The sequence below is a fragment of the Catharus ustulatus genome, chromosome 1, assembly GCF_009819885.2.
Source record: "Catharus ustulatus isolate bCatUst1 chromosome 1, bCatUst1.pri.v2, whole genome shotgun sequence".
Taxonomy (NCBI): domain Eukaryota; kingdom Metazoa; phylum Chordata; class Aves; order Passeriformes; family Turdidae; genus Catharus; species Catharus ustulatus.
In genome coordinates, this window is record NC_046221.1 from 58,074,512 (window position 1) to 58,098,007 (window position 23,496).

Sequence of the window (23,496 nt, forward strand, 5' to 3'; positions counted from 1 at the left end):
GGGACAGCCCTCTCCCGCTTCCCAGTGGCACCGACTGGGCACGCTGCTCTCCTACTTCCCAGTGGCAGTGGCAAGGGGGGCCAGGGCCGCGCCCTGGTGGCCAACCTGAGCAGGGCTGAGCCAGTAAACCCCGTGATCCCGCGATTCTGTTACTAATTGGCAACTTTGTGACAGTTGCACGCGGATCCTCGCTGCGAACGAAAGTGCAGCTAATGATCTGGTGCAGTTTATAAATGGACGAAGACCTAAACATTGCCGACACCCGGACCTGCGGCTTATAATTAGGTGCGGCTTATAATCGTGAAATTACTGTCCTGCAGTTCCCAGAGATTATATGGTCTTAGCATTATGTACACTCTAAGGCTAGCAGCAGCTGGGCAGGGACAAAATCTCAAAGCTTAATACAAATGAACTCGAGAAACCAAAAAGCTGCAGAGGCATTGTTTCTGTGCAGGATCACCCTTCCAGTTATGGGCTGCATAGAAAAGTTAATGTCTTGCACTATGCCTGTCACAGCAGAAAAAAAAACGTCCAAGAGTTTCTTTTGTATCAAATCTGAAAACTTGAATTTTAATGACTTTGAAACATAAGGTTGTTTTGCTTTTCCAATAATGTTTATTCCAAGGCATTTGGTGATGAACAGCTAAACAGCTCCTTTCAATACATGACTTATTCCCATAGTTTATTTAGGCTGAAACAGGCAAAGTAAAACCTAAGACAATTTTTTTAGGCCTAGTTTAAAGATTTTATTTCATCCCTGAACTAGTCTATGACATTTTTGCTGTCTGCCTAGCTGAGGAAAGGTCCACCAGTCCCACCGCTGCCTAAACTTACACCCACAAAGGAGTTGCAACAGGAGAACATCATTAACTTATTTGAAGACAACTTTGTCCCAGAAATCAATGTGACAACCCCATCACAGGTAAGCTTCAGTGAATTGCAGAGATGCAACCATGTATTTACCCTGAGTTCTCCAGGACAGTGCCCCTGGGGCTGATCTTCATGGGGAGGGAGGAGGAGGGCACAGGTACAAGGCAGAGGCACAATTACCACTATCTGGAAAGAGTTGCACATAAGGTGTTTTGCCTTTGAATAGGTTACACATACTCACTCAAAAGGGATAACACTGCTAACATATTGAAAAGAAAGAGCAATTTCCTGAGAGGTCTGACTGAAAATACTGTGATACAGTCATGTTTGAAATTCAAATGCATCCAGGTTGCATTACTAGCTGAGAGTTGATCTAAGATGCTTGTTTTTAATGCTAAGCATCTCAAGTGGAACTTTACAGAGGTCCTTCATTACTTCTGTTTCCTTCTCAAAATCATTAAAAGTATTACTTTTACTTCTTTCTGTTTGTTTTTTTTTTTTTTAATGAAACTTGGCTGGTTTTTACAGGTATAAAAGACTGTTTCAGCCAGATGATTTGTTCACTTGGCTGTGCTCATAGAAACATTAGCTGCACAGCAGAGAAGGGATCTAAATTCATTTTATCTTATTATGGCATTTTTTAAAGTTGCATATAATAAACAGAAAAGCCAGAACTGTGCCAAATTTGTATTCAGCTATTCAACTTTTACATAGTTTACAGTGATTGCCAGTTTTTTCAGTAATGGACCCTTTCTTTCATGGTAATTGCAACTCTGAAATCTGAGCCTGCATCTGATAGATTGGAGAAAAATATGTAATCTGAAGCTTATGCAGAATGTTTAGGAATTTCTGTTTTCATTTGAATCATTGGTTTTGTTTTAATTCATCTGACAGCACAGGAGAACGAAGGCACAGCAATGAAAAATGTATTTTATGCAATTTGAACATGCGATCCTTTGTTTTCTTGTGTTAGGGGGAAACAGGCATTGCTGTGTATGGAGATTTATATGGAAAAGACTTCTTTATAACTAAATCTCCATGCAATGAAAGAATTAAAGGCTTCTACTTCCAGAATGCAGCTACTGGTAGGCATTCTTTCTGAAGGGAGATGGCAGGTCTGTTGTATCACTGTACTCTGACTTCGTAAGAATTAATTACTCCTGGAGCATGAGCCTTGAAATCACTGGTAAGAATTGGTGTAGTCTGTGCTATGTGGCATCAAATGCTTTAAATACTGTATCCAACTAACATGGATATATCAGGCCATCCAGGGAAGCAGAAATGGAACTGGCTTGCTTTTCCAATAAGAGATGACACTGGAACAAGGCTTTAAATTAGTGTAAGTCACATTTCCAGAATCCTTATAACCTTTCTGTGAGAGATTGGCATACAAATGGAATGTCATAATAAAAGTAGGCATGCTTCTGAGAAACAAAGTCTTTTCCTCATCTCTCAAGGAAAATGGATCTCCCTTTATTGAGTGATTTATGTCTTTCTATCTTCCACAGTCATTCACCAGGGAATATCCTAAGCTATTCCCTGGCCACCTTCTCATCAGTCATTTGCACTTCTCCCTCCACAAAACCCACCCTCATCACTAAAGCATCCTTATTGTGTCTGAGATCTCTGAGTTCGTACAGACATACCCAAATAATGTGATGTATAGGTTTTGTATCCTTGTGTATGTGAACCAGTTAAGGAAAATATACTGCATGAAATCCACAGGAAATATGGGCTTATTCCTCTTGGTGTTTATGGCTCCTCCTATACTCCCAAAGCCCTTGTTGAGCAGTATGGAGAAAGCTATGAAGCCTGCAGAACCTGCCAATGGTACAGGACTTCCCAAGGGACCACCACTGGTATCCCAGACACTGCTTATGCAGAGTAGCGAACCAACAGACTGATGAGTAGATCTTTGCTGCTTTAATACAATGTTTTGGAGAGGATTCCAGACAGGTCAAACACTTCTGTTTCTTGAAACACAAGTGTCCTCTAATTGTTGTTGTTCCTTCTTCTTTACCAAGCAATACTGGTGCATTCGCTGCATTAGCACTGAAAGAAATCTTCTTTCTGCTTGATACTGTTGAATATTTGTGCACTGATTCAACAAGTGTCTCACACAGCCAGGTTATTCATTATCAAAAATTGATTTAATTACTGCCTAGTAAAAGAAAGAGGTGAAAATATGAAATATCTGGGTGACCAGATGAAAGGATCATTCAGAAATGTGTGTTCCTTGCTTTATTTCTCCTTTTCTTCATATCACATTTCTCTCTAGTTAGTCATCCAGTTATAGCTTGGACGTTGTAGGCCTTTATATGCCCCCTGCAGATACATAATGTGTCTGAGTGTGCCTGACTGCCCTAAAGTGAATGGTCCATAACTGCTAAGGCTATTTTAAGGCTTGTGCAGACTATGTACAGAGAGAGGGTAACAGTCCTTTGGTAGTACTTGAAGGTTTCTTGTGCCTTCTTCATTCCTTGTACATACCTCTGAGAGGTAGAGCCTTGCCTCTTTCAAATGTTTAATTTATTTGTGCTTCATCATGCTGTGCTGGAATAAATACAGGATATTTGGCAGACCTTCCTGTCACAGCTTTGTCCCTTATTGAGGGATTTCCTGAGGTTCCTGTTTCTCCTGAATCTCCCTGTAATATGATATCTTAGGTACTCTCTATGTTTATTTGGGCCTTTGTCACTAAAGTTAAGATGAATATTCTCCTCATTTTGGTCCGAGGGTCATGGGTACATGATAACTTTTGCTGTCAGTGATCAGTGCCCTGTCACTTCCAGTACCTTAGCTGTCATCACTCATGGCCTAAGACTCCTGTTCATTTGATTCAGTCCTCAAAGGTAGCAACTTCATTCTCAAACCTCAGTGAAAGGTAATTACCTTTTATGTCTCCATCCAATTCTGAGCAAATACTGTTGTTTCATCAAGTTGTGTGACTATATGAGTGTTAGTGCCTCAAGAAAATATGTGATGAAATCTAAATACACTTGATGGAAGGCATGAGAGAATTAACTTAATGTTGATTACTGGTGGGAATGGTGGGTTTGACTTTTTAAACTGTGAGACTATAACACTGGCTTCAGTGTGTCAGACCAGTTATCTGTCATCACCAGTGATGCAGAAGGCCAAAGATAGAAGATAAATCAAGGCAAGCAATGTTATTGCTCCTGACACTCCCTTCTACTACAGTCTCTCAGCCTCCAGTCATTTGCTGCTCTAGGGCTTCCTCAACATGATTTTCTACGTATTTAGTAAGCCTCAGCAGATTACTTTGCCACAAATTTATTCAGTCTTTCAGCATGTGTACATTTTTCACATTCACACTACCTGAAGCCAAGGATGCCCCCAGCTAGACCCTGTGCCACATGGAGCAGCACCACTTGTTTATTTTACATTTACCCCCATCAACTTTGCTGCCAACTGCCTTCCTGCTTTGGAAGAATCAGGGAGTAACCAAACCCCTGTGCCTCTCACAGTGGTATAGACCCTTCTCACATCACCCCTAGCACACCTCTTACTGACTGAAGAGTTCTAGGTCACTCTGTCATTCCTAACATGGAAGCTGGGGAGCTCTTTTGACCAGGTTTGCAGGTGACAATAGAGAGTTAATGGCATAATGGAAGCCATTAATTACCTAACTTTGAACATCTGTTTACCAACAGTAACACTAATTTGGAGCGTTTATACTCTTAAATGTTTTAATGACAGAAAGTCTTTGCTTGTTTGTTTTACTGTCATTGTCATCATCATTATTATTGTCGCCTAGTTTTGCTGGGTTTATGTCTGCCATATTGCAATAGACTTGCCCTGTCATACAAGCTTCTCTCAATATTTAACTGAACAATTAGCAGTTGGCAGTACTAGCCTTGTTAGCAAGACCAAGATGGTTGCCTAGAATATTTACAATTAATGATAATTAAATCTCAGCTACAACTTTGCACTAATTAGTATTTTATGTTGAAGTACACTAATTGTTTCTTTAGGTTATTTTACAGCAGAAAAGACCTGTAGCCCATTGAACATATGAATGTGTATATATTTTTATAGTGACCTCAGAGGCCTTGGCTAATTTATTAATTGCAAACCTAAAAGGCTCTACCATGTAATCCAGTTTAATAAGAGTGTATCATAGAATCATAAAATGGTTTTGGTTGAAAGAGACCTTAAAGATCATCTAGTTCCATTCCCCCTGCCATGGACCGAGACAGCTCTCATTAGACCCAGTTGCTTAAAGTCCCATCCAACCTAGCTTTGAACAGTTTTAGGGATGGAACATCCATGGCTTCTCTGGGCAACCTGTTCCAGTGCCTTACTATCAGATGTTTCCTAAAGTTTAGGGCTAAAGACAGCATTAATTGTAAATTGGTTTACATGTTCAGAACTAAAATTTAATTCAAATTAATTTAGATCCTTCTGTATTGGCTCTTTACTAATGTTTGCGTCTGGGGAGAGATCAACTTATTAGAATGTATGGACATTGGGTGCTGTTTATGTAGTTTTTAACTTTTATGTCTGTGTCAAAGCACTTTAAAAGGGCCTTCACCATCTACTGTGTACACTCAACACTTCTTTGAAAGGGCTTTGACTGTTTAGCCTGAAAAGACAAAGCTGTACTACAAAGAAACCAAAGACATCATTAGAATGAATCTCATAAAAGTAAAACTTATACTAAAGCTCAGGAAAATCTTCAGAGCTTCCTCCCCTTCTGGTATACACCACAGCTAGTAAATCTATAGGGTGGGTTTTTTTCTTGATTATTTAAATATTTTACTGCCTAGGGCAGCTTTTAAAAGATAAGATTTTTAAGAGTATATTTCTCTTCTAACAGAATGAAGTACCTGAAGCTAAGAAAGAGGAATCATTACTGGATTTGGACTTCGACCCTTTCAAGCCAGAAGCTGTATCAACAGGAGTTAGTCATTCACCCATGTCTCAGGTATCTCTTTGCCTTGACATAGGCAAAGCATATGAATGCAATGTACTGGGTTTGATAGAAAAGGTTTGCCTCATGTATTAAAAATAAGTGTCTATAAAACTTTCTCTTCCTGGGAAGCACAAGTCAGCCTTCTATCTTTCCCCTCATTAACCCTGTAAGTGAGGATGTACTGGAAGGAGAGGAAATTGTTAGTTGGTTAACATGAGATGCCAACTGGTGAGAATGCTTGCTGGTACCTTGGCCTTGACTTTAGCGTGCTGTTGTTTTCCATCTTTAGAATAACTCATAGTGTAAACATTCTCCAGTGCTTGTTTTTCTGACAACTTTTCTGACTTTGGTTCTTCATGTCTGGAAAGATGCCTTAGGGGACCTAGGTCTCGTGGAGTCAGCTTGTAATTACTTAACTGTGATGGAGTTTCTGTACCAAGCAGTGGTATAATCTCAGTGGTTTTGCTATTGATCTACTTTAGACCTAACCTCAAGGAAAATTGGAGTATGGAATAGGGTGTTTTCTTGTAGAATATTGTGTCATCACAACACAGAAGTCTACATTCAATAGTAATATTTGTAATGGTAGTTTTTTGCAGTAATATGGAAAAAAAAAGATTGAAACAAAACAAAAAAAAAACAGCTACTATATCGCGTGGCTGATATTCATTGGTTTATCCTACAAGACATGGTACTTTAAAATCCAGAATTCACCCTCACTACCCAGACGGCAGGTAGCAAATTAGGGAAGATCTCATGGCCAGCACATCTGTATCCCTGTCTTGTACACAAAGAAGCAATGTTAATACACTGTTAACAAGACTTATCATTAATCTGGCTTGTTCTCTGAGACATGAGAAGACTAATCAGCTGTTCAGAAATGTAGCTCTGGGAAAGGAGTGAGAAGACAAGAAGTTTTAAGTTTGAGATGGTCCTGATTCCCTGCTAATGTCTTCCTCAGTTAATTTCTTATTCTGAGTGAAGCCCTAGTTATGTAATGAGATCTGTAGTGAACTCTGACAGGATATGTGCTGTCAGAAAAATGATGCACTGTCAACACTCTGAATGTTAGCTGAATTTTTTCACTGAGATTTGCTACAAGAAGTGTTCCATTCTAGCAGAAGCTTTGTGCATTTTACTTGCTATGTTTTTTCTCCCTCTAAACAGAGAAAAGGAAGGGGAAGGCAAATGATATTCCACAGTATTCAGCAGTGACAGAAAACACTAAGTGTGACTTTGCTAGCTACTCTTTCAGCTTGTTTTGTAATAATGCTGATTAGAGCAGTGGGATCATGAAACAAAACATACTTAACTTTTATGACAGAACACATTTGTTCGGACATCGTATTGTACGGATTGTAGAAAAGTTTATTACTTTAGTGAAAATCAGTTATTTTATATTCAGCTGTACCATGAAATACAACATATAATTTTGTGTAGAAAATGACGTTATAAATTTTCATTTAGGGACATAGGAAACATTCACTGAGCACCTTTATGCACTCCTTTCACTTTTCTGCAGAGCAAAGGTATATGAGAAAGGATGGTCCACTTCTGCAAGAGCATATGGATGAGTCAGAACACCATGATTTTAGAAGGAAAGACAGCCCTGCAGTCTGAGTCTTGGTCTCACTGGAGTTGACAGGGTCATTACTATGGTAGTATAGAGAGAATGAAACCTGTGGCTGCACAGCCCTATGCTTGCAGGGAGATAAGAAGAGAACCTTAAAATGGTGTTTTCATATGTGTATGGTTTTTGCCTCAGTCATGGATATTTTTCATTTGACAAACAGCTGAAGTAGTGAGGACAGGAGTAGTCATCTGTGCATGATGCCTTGGAAGGCCTGACATGACTTGTCTGTTGTTAATTTAATTAATTACCTCCCTCCACTGCTCTGCCAGCGTGATCCAACCACAGTATGTGAGCCCTGATCTGTCGTTCCTCAATTGCTTTTCTGTTTCTATGACTGCATTAGAAGGGACCTTTCTAAACCTGTCTGATTCTCTTCTCTTTCAATATGAACCAGCAGAGTTCTGTCTCATGTGGTGGGCTATAAATATTTGGCATGTAGTCTGATGCTTTTCTTTCATTTGTCTGTTTAACTCTTCTATTGAGAGGTCACTAGCATTAGTTAACAGACTAGACAAGAAAAAGAAAATAGTGGTCAACTTTCGTATTTCCTTTCTCAGAGAGTATGCCGTTTTCCTTTCTAGTATCAGTGTTGTAAGGTGTCATTTTTAACTGGCTAGAAAACCCCGACTTGGTTAGCTCTTTAAAGCTGACACCTTGCAGAGGCTGATAAAGCTATTGAAGGTCACCAGCTCAGAATCTGACCATTACTCACGCACACAGCAGTGTGAGTTTTCTGGAGAGCAACAACTGCTTTGAAATGGGAAGTACCACAATGCATTATACTGCCCATCCCTTACAACCAAAAGTATTTTGCAGATACAGACACACACACGTGTGCTAATATATGAAATATGTATGTACCATAAGCATGCATATAAATAAGTTCACTCTTCCTATTTAATGGACATCGTTATGTAGCGTGTTAGACGTACAGTACAAGAATGGTGTTTTTCTCACAAGCTTTTTTCCACTACTTTTTCCAGACATTACCATGGGATCTATGGACGGTAAGCCTGACATACGTAGTAGTATTCCTGTGCCTCTGATTTTGTAACAACTTAAACTCAGATTTACAATTCTTTTACCAAAAACCAAGATAAAGAATTCACAGACCATGAAAAACTCTTTCAAGTATATGAAGCCACTGGGTATCTTTTAAAACTAACAACAACAAAAAATAAGCTCTGTTGATTAGCCTACAAAACCTAAATATTGTCAGAAATCTAAGCTAAAAGATTCACGATCACTACAGCTAAGTGTGTTGCTTTTAATATGCCCGAACTACAGCTATTAGAAGGTAATAATGGATGTAAGTCAGTTATTTCAAGTACCTGAAGGTGTCCATTAACACAATGGACAACCATTCTCTCAAAACTAGGAGTAAAGACAGAATTTAGCTTGTCTTTGTGGGTAATACAGTGAACTGGACTCACAAAAGTAACCGCTACTGTAGGAAACTTCATGAATCCTTCCTTCTTTCTCCTGGTGCCAAATCAGATAAAATGATTTGCAGGAAGAGAAAACCCATTTTTGTGAATTTTCTTTTGACTGTATGTAATGGAGTTCACTGGGTTGACTTGACGTGTTCATATGTGGCCTTTTGCAACTTCAACCAGAAAAGAAATCTCTGAATGCTTGTCACGTATTCAGATTCACAGCACAGCACAGATTATCACATTCCAGATGTGATGTATTATAAATGCTTATCTCCTTACATTGGGTGAGGTTAAATAAAGCTTGATTAAAACAGTCATGTATGTAGGCTAGCCAAAATTTCAAGGCTTCAAATATTTAGACCACGTGAAATTACCCAGAAATGTTGAGAATGTATTGCTCTAAACTTAGATTAGATAGCTTTATCAACGTCTTCTTTTTGCATAGTTTTATTTATAGCTTTTTAATGTTATGTGTGTGTTGTGCATTATGTATTATATTTATTTGCATTTTTGCTCTGTTTTTTAAAAATGCCAGTGTACCTCATAGCTAAATGTTTGAAATAAAAATGTCGGTGACCCACAGGGGAAAGTAAGAGGTAATCAATACTCAACATACATGAAGAACTTCTTTTATTATGTCATTCAGAGTTTTAAAACTCACAGACCTGGAATTAGTCCTGGGTGGGGTGGCAGGAAAGACCCACCGCTCCTTCCCCACCATGATTTTGTAACTTCAGCTGGTTAGAGAGTTGTTAATTAATGAACTATTGCTGTATCAAAGTACATAATATTCTTCTTTTCTGTGTTTTATGTGTATGACTTCGTTCTATACAGACAAGCAGCGAATTGGTGCAGCCGGTAAGCAAACCTCCCCCCAAAATTGCAACCACTCTAGAGACTTCTTTAATCACTGTGGTGTAACACATAGTTTTCTGGTTTTGTGTATCACTGCTGCTCTTTTGCATTACAATTTATTGCCTTCACTTACTGCAAATCACATAGCTTTTCCTAAAATTGCTTAATGTAGTCACTTCATTCTTTAGATTAAAATTGCTCTTGTAAAATTTAAATTTTGTGTTTTCTCATCAAATCCGCCTTTATCTTTTTCATCTTGTGTTTTTTCTTTGCTTTTCTGTCTGCTTAAAGCCTGATTCTTCAAAAAGTCTTTCCCTGTGTAACCTGATCATGGAGGAAACCCCAAACAGTGGGTCATCAGAAGATACTAACAGATCTCAAACTGATCTAGGTTCACTGAACTGGGGCCTAGATGTTAGCACACCCAGTATCAGCCAGGAGATTACTGCAGGCAGTTCTTTGCTTTTCCCCAGGGCAGAGCAAACCTCAAGCGAATCCACGGGTGCTCTGCCTGCTAGTGCTTGGCCTGCAGTAGGTGAGCGGGAGGATGCTGCACCAGGGTCAGCTTCTGTAAGCGAAAACCAGAGGACTTCACTGGAGGACCAGTTGGATGCCAAAAATATCGTGTGGGAAGATGGGACCAATCAGCCTTTAGAGAACGTAACCAGTTTTGAGACACCCATCCTGGGAACTGATAGCTTGTTGGATGAACCCCTCCCATGTGATGTGCAAAAGGCAGAGGAAGAGCATGAGGAAGACGAGTGGGCAGGTGTCAAGCCAAGTGAAAAGGTAGACACTGGAGCTAACTACAAGGAGGTAGAAGGTACAGAGGAGCTGGAAGAGCAAGGCTGTGAAACCAGTGTAAACAGTGAGGCGGAATTTCATAAGGGTTTAGCAAAATCAGATCTTGAAATTTTAGTCAGCACAGAGGTAGAAAATTTAGAAAATGATTTTGAAGATAATTATGGGGATACTGGGAGAGCGAGTGGTGCTAACCTAGAAAACTCTACAGGAGAAAAATTCAAACAGGTCGGTGTCATTGAGGAGACAGATAGAGAAAGACCATCATTGAGCACAGAGCTAGAAAGTGGGGACAAAATAGTGGGGTACAACTATAAGATTACAGAAAGCACTGGTGCTGAACCTGAGAGAGTCCTTGGTATGTGGGATGAGGACCATGAAAATACGTTTGAGGAGGCCTTAGACCAAACTGACAGTGGTACTGGACAGAGTACATCCATGGAGTGTATAAACATGAGGGCACATGTTGACCTAGAGATAACTGACCACACAGGAAAGTACCCTTCCAACACTGGAAGTGATCTGTGTGATGCTGAATTATCCAGTGCAGAAGAGTCTGATAAAGGAACTGAAGATAATAGCATCAGCCACCTCCCAAACGGTAGTACTGGTACTGAAAGTCAAGCTGCTGCTGAAAAACAGTGGGCATTGCTGCCTGAGGCAGCTGATGCTGCTAGCACAAGCTGTGATAATCCTTGCCTAGATAATGCAGATGATCAAGTGACAGACAGGACAGCAACAGCAGACACTGAAGTGACTTGCAGTGGTGTTCCTGAAGCCTTGGAAACAGAGCCCTGGCTGGCAAACTGGGATCCAACAGTTTCTAATGATTCCTGGGGTTTTTCTAGTCTGTCAGATAGCCAAGCCAATGGACTGGATGATTGGCCCTTTTTCCCCAAGCAGCAAAACTCAGACGAAGGTAACATGGAAAATGTTTGGTTAGGCATTACTAATAAATGGTCTACAGAAGACCTAGGAGCTACTGATAACAGCTGGGGGGAAGCAGGTGCAAGCACAAGCCACATAATTCAGGAGACAACAGTTAAACAAGGTTTGCCTGGGGAGCAAGCAGGCATTAGCAATCCTGGACCAAGCAAGGAGATAGCTAGGCCCTTGTCTCTGTTTCAAATGGGAAATTCCAGAAATGCTAGCACCGAGAGTTCAACTAGTCCTAAAGACAATGAGACCAACAACTCAGATTTATCTGAAGATGAAATTGCTAACCGGAGATATGGATTGTTGTACCAGGAAATTGAGGCTGATAAAGAAGAGGTACCTACCCCAGTGTGTAGCCTAGTTTAGACAAAGAGTTCCTTAGGCCATGCATAAGCTTGTTGTTTAAAAACATTCCATTTGTGTGTTTCCTACTGCCCTTCCTAAGTCCATGCTATTCTTATTTTTGAAAAATTGCCATGCAACTCTTCATGGTGTGGTGTTCTTCAGCCTTCAAGCAGGCTGACAAAAATGCATTTCAAAATGGTGAATGAAGCCTTGAACTGTGAAGACACATTGTGTCTGGCAGCTTTTGTGTTTTATCTGTAGATCTTCAAATACACCTGGTCTTTTTTTAATTATTGTTTTTAAAAAATATTTAAGATACTCTTCTTTTTCTTTTTGTCATTTTCTTTAAGCCTGTGATGTCTGTTATCAAATAACACTGTTGTAACATTTCTTGCTGCCTTACCCTTCATTTTTTTTTCCTCTCTTTTTTTTTCTTTTTCTTTCTTTTTTTCTTTTTTTTTTATGTCTGGCCTACATTTTTATTTTGCAAATAAAAATGTTTTGACTCATATTCAGATTTAGTAAACAAATGATAATTTGTTCTGATCTTCACTTCTACTTAGGCATCCACCATAGCATTTAATGGATTTGCACAGGTAAGAAATAAACAGGTTTTGTGATAAATTTGTTTTGTGCTACTAGGAAAGCATTAGAATTGGCTTTATAAATTCAGGAAGTCTGTTCTACAGACAAGCTGCATAGCAACATCAAACTGTCTCAAATCCAGACCTTGTCTGTTGTCAGAAATTCTCAGATGTTGCTAGAAAGATACTTACACCCTTAGGACTCTTGGCCTGACTGAGTCTAATAGCAAAAAAAAACTGACTACCTTAGTGGGACAGCTATTTCCTCCTAAAATGGCTCGCCTAGCTTTTTTATTGTGCTATTTTGTGGACTATTTTTCTCACAATCACAAAATCTTGTAAAGCACGTTTTCAGTTTCACCTATTTTCAGTAACTCGGTGTTTAAATATGTAGTGAGTTTTATTTTTTTTCTTCATCTTCATTTTAAGTTAAGATATATTTTACTCTCAAAGTTTAACCTAAATTATTTATCTGCTGTGGTGCTGATGGTGAGTCTGTGGTACACATTACAGAGATACAGCACATAAAGACACCATGTTTATACTTTCAGACTCCAGGGCTGTGTCAAGAACCCAAATTTCAGGTGGATAACCTGGGGCCTCATAATTTTACAGCATTCTCTTAGAGCCTGGCTCAACCTGGGGCCTCATAATTTTACAGCATTCTCTTAGAGCCTGGCTCAACCTGGGGCCTCATAATTTTACAGCATTCTCTTAGAGCCTGGCTCAACCACAGCACACTCTATACATTAAATTTTAAAAGTACTCAAAAAGGTTTAGCTTATACAAGGACAGAAATCAGTCTCCCAATGATTAACCATTCTGCTCCAGGACATTTAGTGTAGTAAAGGATCCAGGTGGAAGGGGCAAAGCACAAGGCTCTAATAATTAAGGCAAAATGTTTATCTGGAGAAAATATGTATTTTCTGTCTCCTCTGTGGTAGGAAAATAATTTGACCCAGCAATATTTTGCAAATTAATTGGTTCTGAATATTGGGAAACACCTCCATTTTTCTACTTAGTGCATGTAAAACTTTTCTATTTGTAATTACTGTAGTTATTATTCAAATAAAATATCTTGATCATAAAATGATCAAAAAGAAAGTAGCTTAGAGGGTAGTCTGCAGGCACAGCCTTGTGTAATCTGCAAAAAGGATTCAGAGTTCCACAACTTAGAAGTGCACTGGACCTTGAACTAAGTCCTTGTGAATTGCCTATATTTAATGAAGGGTGTGAATCACATGTATTCACTACCTTTAGTGAGGTGAAAAATCTTGGTTTAGAAACATTGAATATAAAATTGAAAAAATAGTGGTTTTATTATTAATAGTACTCAGATAATCTAAATAAATATAAAAATTATTTTTTGTTAAGTAATATTTGCCATTTTATTCTATGTAAATGTACTTAGTGACTTTACCTGAATAAACCATTAAAAAAATCAGGTCTTTGATGGACATCTGCAAATATCCTGTCTAATATTTTTACATTGTTGTTTTTCATTTCTCTATCTAGGATATCTCTGCATTTACAGTACAATCAAATGAGAATGTGGAAGAGCCTTTGGTGAGTGGTGGCTTTTGGTTCCTTTTAAAATGTCTCATCAAAAAGGGTACAATTTTTCCTTTGTGCAAAGATATTTTCCCTTCTTTATGTTTTTTCCCCTATCCTTTAAATCACACCACCTTATGCAATTCTTCCCTTTGGAAGAGCAGGTGGGTGATATCATTGTAGTTGTAAACCCATACTCACTGAAACAATCTTTCACAAGGATAGCACAGACCAAAATAAAAGAAAACTGGAATATTGTAAGGTATGTTGATTTTATAAAGGTATGGTAAAGCAGCTTGCATTCATTGCATATAAGAAATTACTGGAATGAATACTATGGCCCCAGTGTAGAGCAAGGACCCAAGAGTACATGATGGCTGTTACGTATCTCCAAAATTGCTGTGATTTTATCTACCCACCACCATAATAATAGTAAGCACAGTCTACTAATAAAGAGGACACAATCTTCTTGGAAGTGATCATACCTGGGCAGTTTCTTAGCTCCTCTTACAGTCTTTGCTTAGCCAGGAGCGAGGATGAGAGTAACAGCATTGTTAGGTGAGTGCTATAGTTACTTAATAGCAGCAGGGTGATATTTAATATTATTTAATGTGGTGTTTGTGCTCTTGATGGTTACTGAATATTGTGAGACTATTTTTACTTGTATCTGGAATGTGGTCTGAAACTTCTCTGAAGTATGCTTTTCAACAAGTGACTTGAAACACATCGGTGCAATCTGCTTTATGTTACTTGTGATGTTAAGTCTGAAAGAATCTTACAGCATTAAATGTCAGGAAACTCATTACTCATCTTACCTGGGATAAATCTACTTTGTGTTTCTCATTTCAGTCCTATTTATTCTTATGAAATTCTCTAGAGCTGTCATTAATACTGCACAGAGAAATTTTTGCACAGTATGCTATAATATACGAGTGAATGCTCCTTAATGCTGTCCCAAATCCTGAAGATCTTGCATAGGCAGACTTCTCTGTACCTCATTAAAAATCAGCCTGCTTAAGAAATATATGCAAAGAATTGGGAGGCTATGGGGTTTTTTTCCTGAAAAATATCAGAAGGAGAAGGTCTTAGCATCTTAAAGAATTTAATAGAAGCTGTCTCTTCATCACAGGAGATATCACATTCTAGCTAGCAACCTATTATCAACTGCAAAGCAATTGCTTTTCAGCTTCATATTATGCTGAGCAATTTCTTCATGGCAAATTAATCTATTGGGGTTATTCTATCAGCCATCTTTATAAATGGAATATGCTGAGCACAGCCTGGAGCTCTACCCTTGTTATGTGCATGTATTTGCAGAGTAATGTGTCCACTGGAGATCACACTTCTGCTGTGAGCTATTTTGCCACAAGACCGAACATGTTGCGGGGCTGGTGGTATTCTATAGATCCCCTTGTTGGAAAAGCAACTGAGGTCAAAATTTAAAAGAGTGTAAATCCCAATAGCAGGTTGATAAATTGGTGCCTTGTAGGTGATTAAGGAGCCAGGGTGATTGCTAGAATTCATTGCTAGAATTCAATCAGTCATTGTCTGTGCATATAAAAACTGTTTGAGTATCACTCTCTGTTCATTGCTTCTTACCCTCACTGGAGGAGACACTATGTTGTCTGAGAACAGACAGAACCAGGGAGGAAGAGGTAATTTTTTAAACTCATGTTTGAAGACCGGGCATGGTACATATGGGTACCAGTTTCAATTTCTGGCCTTGCCAGCAGTTTTTGGAGCATTTTTGAGCAAACTGAGTGCTTTCCCCCCACTTCCATTGCCTCTCACTGTAACTCAGGAAGCTATGCTTCCTCTCTTTGTGAGAGAGGCATCTAGGACTGGCTCATTTTACATAGAGAACATTGATTATGAAAATGCCCTTTACATGCCATCTTTTACTGGGGGCAAAGCCTGGCAAGACTGAGCCTGAAGCAACACTGTGCCAGGCACAGTTCCCTTTCTCCCTCTTCCTCCCCAACATCATATGCTCCTCAACAATTTTTCCACTATCTACTTAAAAATCAATAACAAAGGCTGAGGCTGAAGAAACTCCACCTGGGGAACCTAAGGCAGAGGAAACCCCTGCTGCTGCTGCTGCTGCTGCTGCTGCTGCTGCTGTGGAAAAGGAGGCTGTCCCTGCTGAGCCAGCAGAGCAGGCTGTGGTGAGTGATCTGTTCTCCATGCCACCTCCCAAGCCTCATCAGAGCCACCTTTTGTTATGGTGAATGTGCTTGCTGCATTTCAGCCATTCTTTCCACTGTCATCCTCCATGGCTAGTTTCTCCCCATGCCTGGTTGTGTCAGAGCATGCCTCTCCAGCATGTCCTCCTTTCAGCCCGAAAATGTCATTCCTCTTACGTTTGGCATCGTAGGCTGAAGTTAGGCTGAGTGGTTGTGGTTTCACAAGTTGTTTGATGTCAGATGAACTTCAGAAGGGAAAAGAATTTATGCCATTTTTAAATTGTATTATTAGCAATTTTCTCATTTCATTTCAAGCACTAAGCCAATGTACATCTTGTATGATCCTTACTAGAGCATGAAAATTCCAGAAAAAAAAGTTATTGTAATAGGTGTACAAGGCTCACAGTTTTAGAAGCCAATTGTGAGCCAAAGAGCGGACAGCAAACACCAGTTGGGAGACTTTTTGCATGTCAGCATTCAGGAAATGAAGAAGAAATTACAGCTCTCTATGAAGAACAAAGCAGGGCAGCCAGTATCACTGCAAAATAAGAGGTGGTCTGAGACAGTAGGCATGGGGTTTTCCTGCTGACTAGCATCCCTTTTTATATAGGTATCTCAGTGGATATTCTTTTTATCCAACTCAAGTTCCTGTCCTACACACTATGGTCAGAGGTCTTGGTGGTGGATGATACCCACAGACTAAGAAACCGTGGAGGAAAACAGCATCTGTTTTTGTAGTCTGACGTGTTTCACGCTTTCCTCAAGACAGTAACATGTTCAAAGGCTCTAATGGGTTGCTGGTAGCATATGAAGATTACTATTGAAAAACTGGATGGAAAAAAGGGGGTTGTTTTGTGTGTCAGTTCCTCTGCCACAGAAGCTGGTGAAAGTTATACAGCTCTTTGTCTACCGAGCACAGTTTGGTGTGGTAAGTGTTCAGTGTTCTTAGAAGAGAAGAAGCTTAAAAGCTTGCTGAACTGCACTTGGCCTTAGGGGAGACCTTGTGTGTCTTCCATTGCTAAGCAGGGATGTTGATACCCAAATGACCATAAAATTAAGTGGTTTTCATTAAGCACTTGATACACTGCCATATGGATATCAATATTAAGGTAAATCAAACTGCAAATCAACTGAAGAAAATTGAAGTATCTGTAGATATAAATGTGGCAGCAGACAGCATGGATAGATATCTAATTATCAAATATTGAGCTATTGAGCTCTTCCTAACAGAGGAAGAGTAATTTATTGTGTGAGGAAAGGTGGGCAGTGCTAGATGGGCTGTTCTGCAGGACTTTGGGGGAAGGGCAGATAATACCTGTCTCTGTCCAACCTTACCTGTTCTCTGGGGACGTCTAGCAGCATTGGACCTATGTGTGTTCACAGTGTGTTCCCTAGTACCACGTTCAGGCTTCATTCTGATTACACTTGCATGAACTTTGAGTATTTGTTTCATATTTTAATTCACTTTTGCTTGGTTCCATGGTACACACTGGAGGAAACTATTTCAGCATCATCCCCTTATACTAACATAACTCGATGAAGAAAGTTTCATGGCCTGTGTAGACCAGGCTCTCCCCTTCTGTGTGTTTTCAGTTTATATTGTCAACTCTATAGGAAGGCAAAAAAATGAAATTACCTATCTGAGGCACATTGTTTTGTCAAACTGTTGAGAAAAATGGCTCATGTAAATGTGATGGCTTGGAATAAAGAAGGCGGGAGGGAAGGTAGAGAGAGAAGAAATGGGAAATTGGTCGTTGATCTGGAGCTCTTCTCTTCCCATGAGTGCATGGCAGGGAAAAAATGTGGAAGAACAGATACTAATGAACACAGAAAGGTTGTTTTATTTTGAAAAAATAAAAGTGAAAGAAGTTTCCCATTTTTCCAAAAGGAAAAATGTCCTGCGCAAAGACAAAGCAATGCTCTGAAGCCTGTTGAACATCTTAAAGACTAATTAAACAGTCTCTGTCTGCAGTACCATGCATTTGCTTACTGGCTGGCATGACCTTGTTGATCCGTTTTGCTGCTGAGGAGTTCTGTCTCTGTGGTCTGTTGTCAGCTGCTCTGGCTGAGTCACAGTAGTGCAGACCTATTGGGAGAGAGGCAGAGAGAAACAGTGCAAGAGACAGACACTTTAAGAGCAATCCACAAAGGAGAGTGTAAGCATTAAATAGAAGTTAAACAGTTTTAATTAGGTTTGTTCTTGGTGTTTTGTTGCTAATTCAAAAGGACGTTATCCTTACTAATCTGGGAAAAAAAATCCAAGTGTTGATTTTAAAAATGCCTGAAATTGAGTGTCTGCATTTAGTTCTGAAAGGTTTTTATTTCAGGAAGGGTTTTCCAAGACTTGCAAAAGAAGAGTTTTGAAGATTAGGATTAATGACAAATATGTTCAAAGCTAAGGAAAAGTACACTGATTTGCAAAAGATGAAAACATGTCATTTCCCAGCAGCAGTTCTGCATTCATTTGCGTTAGGAGTGACAGTTTCCTTTAAAAGTAGAATTGTAAAATACTAATAGATACTGCTTAATTTGGAATCTCTTTTGAGTTTAGTTGCTTCCAGTTTTGAATGACAGCCAGTCCTCAGTTCACTTTTTCTGTGGTAAACTTCCTGTTTCATCCCGTTAATGCAGAAAATTTATGGCAAGGATTCCTCATTATAGGAATTTCACAGCAGATTTTCTGGTAGGGTGTTCATTTATATTATGGAGAGAATGGTGCAGGGGATAGGGTACCACTTGCCTGTCAGGGCATTTTGGATACAGTTACTTGCTGTTTCACAGTCTGCCTGATCAAGATTGCCAAAACATCATTAGAAGAGCTTGTCAGAATTGCTGTTTAAGATCTCGTTGCATATTTTTGTCTTGGCCCTTCAGATCTCCAGTGCCAGAGAAGAAATAAACTTTTTATTAATAGTTCTCAACAGTTGATCTCTTTTGGGGAGGGGATAAAATACCTGGTAATTAAAGGGATATTAAAGGATGACTATGTGTGCCAACAGAAGAAAAGTTAACCATGGTAAATAGTCTATGCATGGAATTCTCCACACAGAAAGAGTTGGTTTTTTGTTTCTATAGCATTCTCAAAGGCAGCTGTAAATCCAAAGGATAGTCGGAAGGATATAATGCATTAACCACTGGTTTATTTGTTTTTCAAACAATACTTCCCCTCTTACCACATCAATTTTTCACATTCAAGCAAAGATGACATGAGAACATCATAGTAAAGTGAATGCTAATGAAATGTTGCTATTTCCCTTTCTTCTTTTCCTACATGTGCGACATAGCACTTGGAGATCAGCTTTTTTATTTCCACTGCACTTACTAGTTTGGAAAGAATTCTCAGTGCTTTGGGTCTGATGCCTGCCTGGACTCTGATATACTCCTATTAAAGCTGTGAGACACTCAGTTTTCAGAGTAGCATATAAGCATATGTGGAGCTACCTCTTGATAAGCCCTTTGCAGACACTGAGTGAGTACAGCAGAAGCCATGGAACAGGCTGCAAGCTAGCATATCTAATTAGGGTTCAATCCCACTGTAAGTACTATTTATAGTGCTCAGATGGTGGAACATGTAGTTTGGGGCAGCAATACAGTGGTTAGATGCAGAAGAGCAGTCAGCTGTGTCCAGATTCCAAGCATGAAGCTAAGTGCAGTTGAAAAAGGGGAGCTATTAAAAATAGAGTAATTTCATGATTATAAGATGCACCATTTTGACTAAAATTTTGGTCTGAACTCGAAGTGCCGCTTATAATCAGGTGCGGCTTATATATGGACAAAGAACGAAAAGTTGCTGTTTTAGTTTGGAGGACAGGTGTCTGCTGAGAAAGGCAGGAGCCTCTCTTTGAAATGGAGAATGTAAACCCCCCCCCTCCAAATTATTATAATTTTGAAATCAAGGGGCTTTCAGGCAAAGATATGGGAATTAGGAATAACAGTTCTTTACTAGGGAAATTAAAATAGAAATACAGTACTACAAAGAGACAAACTCCAAACCCTGACAAAGTCAGAGTACAACCTGACACCTCATCAGGCAGGGTGTTGGTAGCAGTCCCATTCAATGGTGGCTGCATCCTCCTGCAGTGACAGATGTGATTCAGTTGGAGCAGTGCTCCTGCAGAAGGTGCAGTTTCCCTCTGGAGGTCCAGTGGTGATGTGGAGAAATCCAGTTTTCCTCTGGAGTCCAGTGGAAAAAGGGCTACCTTAGTGTCTTTCCCCTTAGCTCTTTCCCCTGGCTGGAGCAACATTTAATGGGATGCAGTAATTTTATCAGTTACACAGTGGGACTCAATAGGCCATTAGCAGAAAATGACTCGCTGGAGGAAGGATGGGTTGTGAAAAGATAAAGAACAATGCCCTGCCTGGTTTCAATGGATGGCCCATTAGCAGAATATCTCCCACGGAGATAAGGATCACTGCCCCCACCCTCAACACATGGTGATAGAATAGATACCTTTTATCACACTCTGTATTGTAACGTGGGGCTTATAATCAGGTGTGGCTTATATATGGACAAAGAACGAAAAGTTGCTGGCACCCGGAAGTGCAGCTTATAATTGGTGCGGCATGGCTCTCTTTTACAGGGGAGAACTCATAGAATAGTGTCTTTCTATTGACGTCTCTAGAAGCAGATTTTTCTTTCTGGAACCAGGGTGTTAGTTTCCTAATGTTGTTCCATTCATCCTTTTTACTAGGGTTTCATGCTCTAAAATTGATACAGTTTATCATGCCTCTCTTCTCGAACTCCATTATCCACAAAATCCCAATTCTCAGCTAATCAGAAAAGCAAAATGCTACTAAATCGATTAGTACACAATAGTCAAATTAGCTTCAGGAAAGCTCAAGCTTTGGGAAATAAGGAAAGCTCTCCTTACTTTCACCTTTCCAATCAAAATTGTGCTTTTAGCTAATAAGAAAACAATTCTTATTTAAAAATATGCATATGTATATATTAAATCATTCTGCAAAGATACCCAAAACTGGGATGATGGGATTCTTACCAGAGAGTATTTCCAGGGAATTACTAAGAAAATAGAAAAGGCCAACACATTCCTGACTTTAAAGTGCAAGATTATACTAATTTCTGGAGGCAAATTATAAATAAATAAATAAAATTTATATATATGCCATATATATGTATATGGCAGAAATTCAGCACTTTTTAATAGTACAAGTAAGGAAGTCATCTTGCAGTTGGACATAAAGCTTTTATGGGCAACAGTATATCTCTTCTCTATAAAAGAAATTTTAAAAGAGATTTCTCTGGGTGGCTCTGTGCATGCATACATTACTAGAGTGTGAAATATTTACATCTTGCTGTTGATATTTGGGTTTTTTCTATTTAAGATCCTCTACAGCCTCCTCAAACTTACTGTAAAATTGAAGACCGCATAGGCCTGGCAACTTAAAAAAAAAAAATTGATCATGTTTTAAAAGGTTATATAACACTGCAATTTTAACAGGGGTAAGGCTGTAAGAAGTTTTTATGGTAACCCTACTGTCAGCAACTGCCCTATCCTGGCATTTGGCATCTTTGGGGCTTATGACTGACTGCAAGAAATACTAGGTTAGAGTGAAAAAAAAAATAAAGAGTGATATGAAGTTTGCATGTAACCCAGCATTCTTTTATTAAGAAAGAAACATGGAACCATTTCAGCTGAAACCTTAAGGAATTTTGGCATGGCAGTTGTGTGTGTGACGGCAGGTAGCTGGATCCTGAGCATGTGCGGTTTCCTGGCTTCTGACTGCCAAAGCAGACACTCCAGTATACCATGCCCCCAAGTATGTTGCATAATTTTTCTTCACCCTTATAGCTCTGTAGAAAAATCTGACCTAGCTGTGTCAAAATTTATTAGCAAAATTGATTTCCATAACAGGGCTTTGACTTGGTTTTGCTTAGCAGAGTGTCTTAAGAACAGCCATATCTGCAGAGTCAAACCTGAACAGCTAAAAACACACTTCCAACTATTCCAAACCAAACCTGAACTTTAGTGACTTTGACTGTTGACCTTTTATAGAAAAGCACCTGGTACTGGTAACAAGTAACAAGTACTATTTGGGAGGAGCTGAAATGGTCAGTGCATTCAATCATTTGAACACCTAAATGAATGTCAGATTTGGAAAATCACTGATGTCTAATTTTTTTAATGTCAGGCACCTGGTGCATGTACCACTGGATAAGGACCTCAAGGTGATTCTGGGGAACAAAAAACCAAAAAACCAAGACAAAAAACAAAACAAAACAAAAAAAAATAAAAGGCAAAAAAACCCCTTTGTGATCTATATCTTTTGAACAGCCCCTTTAAATAAGCTGCAGTCCAACATGAGTGGAAGTGTTTTATGAAGTTTACACTGAGGCCCCGGTGAATTGTAGGAACAGCAGCAGGTGATAATGGAAATAATTTAAATCACAGGTGGGAGAAATTTGAACTTGGTGAAAGCTGCAAAGTTGCTTACTAAACAATTCTTCAAAGCTGGTGTGGTTGTGAGAACACTAGGAGTTAAAGGAAGTAAAATTGTCCTTAACAGTTCCAGTGTGATGATGATGTGTAAAGGGTTTGTTCTAGCATATAAATACTTCTATTTCAGATTATATGTGGCAGTGTCTTTCTGCTTGATAGTATATACTAGCTCATTTAGCCATGCATTTCATTGCATCCCATACATGGCATGCTTCCATTAGCTTGGTTAATACCAATTTATCTGCAGCCATTTCCTCAGCATGAGTAAGGTGATTACCATATTTCCTTTTTATACAGGGCAGTGTCGAGGCAGGAGATAAGGAGACAACTGGAGTTGCTGAGAAGGAAAGCGAGGTACATATGAATAGACACAAGTATGGTTGTGCTTCAGTATTTTCAACCATTGCAAAAAATTTGTATGTCATCAATAGGCAGGCCATTACAATGCAACTGTGACCTAGCTGTTGTATCTAAATCTAACACTGTGCAGACATATCTACACCCATGCCATATATTCTAACAGATCACCTCTTATTCAATGCAGGATTTATCTTAGAAACTGTTTCTGTAGTATAGAGTGATAAATATTTCAGGGCAGCAAACAAAGCAGCTCCATGGCTAAAGGAGGTATAATGTTTCTATTGACATTTGGAAATACACTGCATAGATTCTCAGTAGCTTTTACAATTTCTGTATATTTGTTTGCCTAGCCTTTCTGTAAATTTCTTTATAAGAAATGATTAATCATTTCTTTTTCCTAGCACAATATGCCCTGAGCTAAAACAGATACTTGGAAATAATCCTGTTACGAGTTAATTTGCTAAAGCAGTCTGGCATCATTAGATACAGTTAAAATCAAATTACAAAGCAAACAGAAAGCTCAGTGACATACTTGAGGCTCTGCATAT

General features: G+C 39.1%; 1 protein-coding gene across 3 annotated transcripts in view; it reads left to right on the top strand.

Annotated features, from left to right (window-relative positions):
• The window catches only part of AMPH (amphiphysin), a 134,986-nt gene that overhangs the window by 98,121 nt on the left and 13,369 nt on the right, over positions 1 to 23,496 (top strand). Inside the window, exons 11-18 of one of the 3 annotated variants that reach the window (XM_033074668.1) lie at positions 794 to 922; positions 5,711 to 5,818; positions 8,423 to 8,446; positions 9,710 to 9,733; positions 12,376 to 12,408; positions 13,912 to 13,962; positions 15,984 to 16,112; positions 22,886 to 22,942. In XM_033074668.1, the coding sequence (XP_032930559.1) occupies positions 794 to 922; positions 5,711 to 5,818; positions 8,423 to 8,446; positions 9,710 to 9,733; positions 12,376 to 12,408; positions 13,912 to 13,962; positions 15,984 to 16,112; positions 22,886 to 22,942 (555 nt within the window). The remainder of the gene's footprint in view (positions 1 to 793; positions 923 to 5,710; positions 5,819 to 8,422; positions 8,447 to 9,709; positions 9,734 to 12,375; positions 12,409 to 13,911; positions 13,963 to 15,983; positions 16,113 to 22,885; positions 22,943 to 23,496) is intronic. The other 2 variants (XM_033074756.2, XM_033074844.1) reach the window with 2 other exon arrangements.